At 30.2% G+C, this 4789-nt stretch overlaps 1 protein-coding gene across 1 annotated transcript; it reads left to right on the top strand.

Moving 5' to 3' along the window:
- Nucleotides 1-70: 70 nt before the first annotated feature.
- On the top strand, nucleotides 71-4688 carry LOC128177623 (uncharacterized). Its single transcript, XM_052844420.1, has 4 exons — nucleotides 71-211; nucleotides 892-1008; nucleotides 2028-2168; nucleotides 2500-4688. The coding sequence occupies exons 1-4, from the start codon at nucleotides 164-166 to the stop codon at nucleotides 2524-2526; spliced, it is 333 nt and encodes a 110-aa protein (XP_052700380.1). The 5' UTR covers nucleotides 71-163; the 3' UTR covers nucleotides 2527-4688.
- Nucleotides 4689-4789: the final 101 nt, after the last annotated feature.

Genomic DNA, 4789 nt, shown 5'->3' with positions numbered 1-4789 from the left:
CTGATATGAAAAAAAATAAAAGCTGAAAAAAATATGGAAATAGAGGGAAGACTAAGAAATATAATCCGGAAAAACATGACAGTTTTATTTGAGTTTTAGAAATTGTTTACAAATTGAAAGTGGGAAATAGAAATCGGCACGCTAGCAGCTTGGACTTGGAGACATGTCTTCAAAACGCAAACTTGGCGATGATGTTGATGAAACTATGAAGGTAACATTATATTTGATTTTTGACATCTGAAACTTGTTAAGTACTGTATAAGAGATTGTTCTTTACAATCAAATGGTGCATATCCATGTCACATTATTTCCCATTGTTCATATTTATGTTAATTCATGACACTATTGATAAATGTACAGAACTTGATTATTGTTAGGCTTCAGTTTGACTTGTGAGCATATAGCAGTTTTATAGTTTTGCATTGAATTTAAATATGTTATTCTGGGAAGTGCAATGGGAATGATCAAGGCGACGGGAGATAACTGCTGATCATTTCTACACTGACTATCGTCTACAGTACAGTTGTAAAATCCCACTAGAGCTGTTCTTTGCTTCTCGTTATTAAACTCTTTCATACGATATACAATGATCTGAGAGCATGGTTAACTGATTAACTGTCGCCTCGAACTTGTATACGAGGTCACATTAGTACCCTAACAAAATGGTTAAAACTAAATTTACAAGTCCGTTTGGGTATTAGTCAGTTTGGTTACGAGTTGACTGTAATTCAACTAAATAAATATACATTAATTAACAGATAAAATTTTTAATGAATAAAAATCATTTGTATTTGACACTTTGCTACGTTTTATGGTACCTACATGATATTAAATGCATATTGCTTCTTCTTGAGATGATGTTTAAAAATTAAAATGTTTATTCTATTTCAGAAGAAACACTGCAGCATGTGTGTCTTTAATAAAGAGCAGATGTTTCAGTTATTGTCGGAGAGTGAATCTCGTCTGATAGAAAGAATGGATGTGGGAAGTGGGAACCATGAATCTCAGGTAATAATAAATCAGATAAAAGTACATAACAATGCTTTAAAAATGGAAATTTCTTCACTTAGGTAATTTATGCAAAAAGAAGAATCTGCGTAAACAATCGCATGTAGCTAAATTATACTCGGATAAATATTAGAATCTTGAGGCCACTGCAATCATAGTTATTGTTTTCCCTGTCATGAACCTGTTATTATTCATGAACAAGACCTTACAGTAGCATAAGACAATGTATCCAATATGTTTATAGTTTGGTTTGGGGGCAAATTGTGTTTTATATGAGAATAAAACTGTTACCTAGGGATATGATACTGAAGGCAACAGCTTTGGAGTGCAGCGATGCACAAATCAAAAAATGTATTCTATTCTTCAGACTTGTACACTTTGAATATTTTTTAATGCGTATTACTTTGCCAGGTAGTGTATAAAAATAATAAATTTATATATATAGATAAACCATTTTGATATTTCCACTTTACTCAGGAATCTCATTATCTGTGAACCTTTTTTTTAAAATGGTATTAAAATGACTTCAAAAAAATGTGGCATATCAAACATTTTAAAAATGGTTGAATTCTTCACATGGAATACTGGGCTGCGTTTTACAAAAGAACTTATGACTTACGACCAAATTAATGAATGCTAATTAATCACCAACTAATCAATGATTTATTCCTATGGATAAAAAATATAATAATTGGAATTGAAATATTTGTAAACAAATGGTTTTATGTCGATTTTGTTCATTAAAGATCATTTTATGAGGTTGTAAATATTTACGACTTTGTCGTAAGTTCTTTTGTAAAATCCAGCCCTGGTATATTAAAGTTAATAAGAAATGATGAAGGATTTTTTTTATGACCAACGTTACACATTATAAAGAAAGCACTTCATCATATATGCTAATCCCTTTAGATCTGTTATTATAGTTTACTGATATCTGTATACAAACATATTATGTTCATTTATGTTGGATGCATTTTTAAAAGATGATAAAAATTTAAATTGTTAAAAATCCATTTAAGGGAGAATCTCAAAAATCAAATGTGCAGTGCCATAATTTCCCCGTCAATAGTTTCCCTCTACAAGGCCTCAACAATAACAACAGCAGCATCAACAGAAACCTGTCTCCTCAGCAGTGTGTGAGGTGCCTGGCAGGGGAACCGGTAAACCACTCTCTATATTTAATCAATGATTATTGCAGCAGCCCTCTTGTATGTTTATTGGTCTTTATGTAGAATTTTAAAACCTTTACCATGACAATACCCAATAAAGAATTCCCATGTTTATCATATTAGATTCTATGAGATTTGAACTTGTATTGTTTAGCTTAAAAAGTCAAAGGTTCAAGTTACCTAACTTATATCTTTACATGCTCACATTTGTACTTGTATGATATGCCATATTTGAAGGCATCCTTACGGTAGATGTGCTTTAGAAGTGCATGTTTTACAATTTTATATAGTAGTATTTCACTAACTCTGATGCTTTTTGCAGGGTCATTTCCAGCATGTGAACAGTTGAGATAGATGGCAGCTCAGTATCGTCACAGTCAGCAGGGCCCAGTAGTGTGATTCTATCATGAATGCTCATTTGCCAGGGGTCTAAGCCCAATGTTGTCAACATTTTCATTTAAAGTTGTCATATCTTTGTTTGAAATGTACTTACCATTGTCAGATTGCTTGAATACATATATTTTTAGGCTTTTTTGTATATATGTACAAAAAGACTCTGTTTATTTAGACAGTCAGATAAATTACATTATCAAGAAAAGCAAAAACATATTTTGAATATGAAAACAAATGTTTATGTCTATTGTCTCAAATTCCATGAAGTAGCTACAGAATTGTTTGTTTAAGGTATTTTTTGGTACATGTATCAAGTATTTCTAAAGAATGTGAATGACATTGATTTGAAAGAGGAGACATACATGTATGCTTTTAACATATATTATTTCCTGTCTCATAGTGGAAAGGTTACTTCTGTCTATAAACAAGTATTTGTTCCTTGCTTAAAATCTGGATGATGATACATTAATCAATTTTACTGATGCCATTGTGTATATTTAATGTTTTAGGCAGATGATATTTTAACTGTTATAGTGAGCTACTAACAAATGCAATCCTAGTTTATTCAAATATTCTCTATCGTCATTTTACTTGTGTCTGGTGCTTTATTATATATACATATATTGGTTTTATTTTTACTTTTATACATTTAATTGTGAGCGGGGATTGCGATCGATGTTAGAAATGATCTCAGTGTTGTCTATGTTATTGTTTACCTGTCTCATTTTATATTTAAGAGTACATAATTTCTAATGAAAATAAGATGAGAAATGTAAAGTTTTGGTTTAATCAACTTTTTATACTAAGAGAAAATTGCATCCATAAAACTTTACAAATGTTGCAATTTCGGAGTTACTGCCCTTAAGCTGCAGTACACACACAAGGACGTTTCAGAAATGTTTAATATTTCAGTAATATAAAACAGATTGAAAAGAATATGCATTTTACTTAACAGTAACTTAAATCAAATATGAGTTTAAAATAAATGTCTGTTATTTTGCAGCTGTATGAACAATTGACGTAATAGATATAATCAGGAAATATCAAAGTACTGGTAGATTTTTATATGTTTATAGCAATCACTTCTTTTACTCAGGAATCCAGAATATAAATCCAAATCTCCGTAATTTGTATTTTCCATGCTTGACACTTATCAAAGTTACATGAAAATAATCTTCCAGTCATAGTCAATCAAGATTGATCTGTACCAATGTGCATGTTGAAAATTTTGTAAATCAAGGCTATAATGAAAAATATTTTTAAATTTTATTTTATATACCTTCATTTTCATATGTTTGGTTTTCATTTCCTTTGGTCATATTTTGTGTCTTTGTACATACGAAAGATTATCATTACCTGGTATTTTTTTTTATTATAAATAAGCAATATGTTTACATATATATGTATGTTATACAGAATTTTCAAAGATGTACTGTAGGTATGCAAAAATTGGTCTGTATACGTAAAGATACTGACACATGGTTTGATATTTTGTATAGAAGGTAAGCATTGGTTTCTTTTTAAAGAGCACTTGGAAGACCTGCCTACCATAGTACCATATGGTATTGTTAACAATGTTTAGCAATTTAAAACTTTGATGTATATTGTTTTTGACAACATGCATGTATGTGCATGTAGTCGGCATGTTTTCTTCATGATAACCACATTGCCAATAGTAATGCTTTGTTTGATACTTACAAAGAACATGGGAAATAAGACAGTTCTAATTGCATTGAGTTCAGTCATTAATTACTTCAGTAAATCAGATTTCAGGTTTCCATCTATAATCATGGTAAGATAACTGAATCATTAAAACATGCCAAAACAACATTATTTACTAATGTTGTTGTGAAGTTTGTAAAAAGCAAAGAACATGCTAATGTAATACATGTTGTCGATAGTTTTTGTTGGGATCAATCCCATGAAAAGGCTTAATCAGTGTTACAAACATCACAAGAAAAAAAACTCAGTTATATTTAAATGACATACCGTACAATGTACAATATTCTCTCCAAAACTGTATCAGGTTTTTTGTTTTTTTCTAAGAATAAATGAGTGTTGTGTTCAAAAATGTTGTGTTACTAATGAATATACATTAAAAGGGATATTTTAATATTAGACATGTTGGTATTTTTATATCTTCCTATTGACTTTGCCTACTTTATTCACCTATGTTCTGATAAAATTTCAATTATTTAAAACATGTGATCATGTATCAA

This window comes from Crassostrea angulata, chromosome 3 (assembly GCF_025612915.1).
Source record: "Crassostrea angulata isolate pt1a10 chromosome 3, ASM2561291v2, whole genome shotgun sequence".
Taxonomy (NCBI): domain Eukaryota; kingdom Metazoa; phylum Mollusca; class Bivalvia; order Ostreida; family Ostreidae; genus Magallana; species Magallana angulata.
The sequence above is the reverse complement of the archived record's forward strand: the minus strand, read 5'-3'. Positions and strand labels throughout refer to the sequence as shown.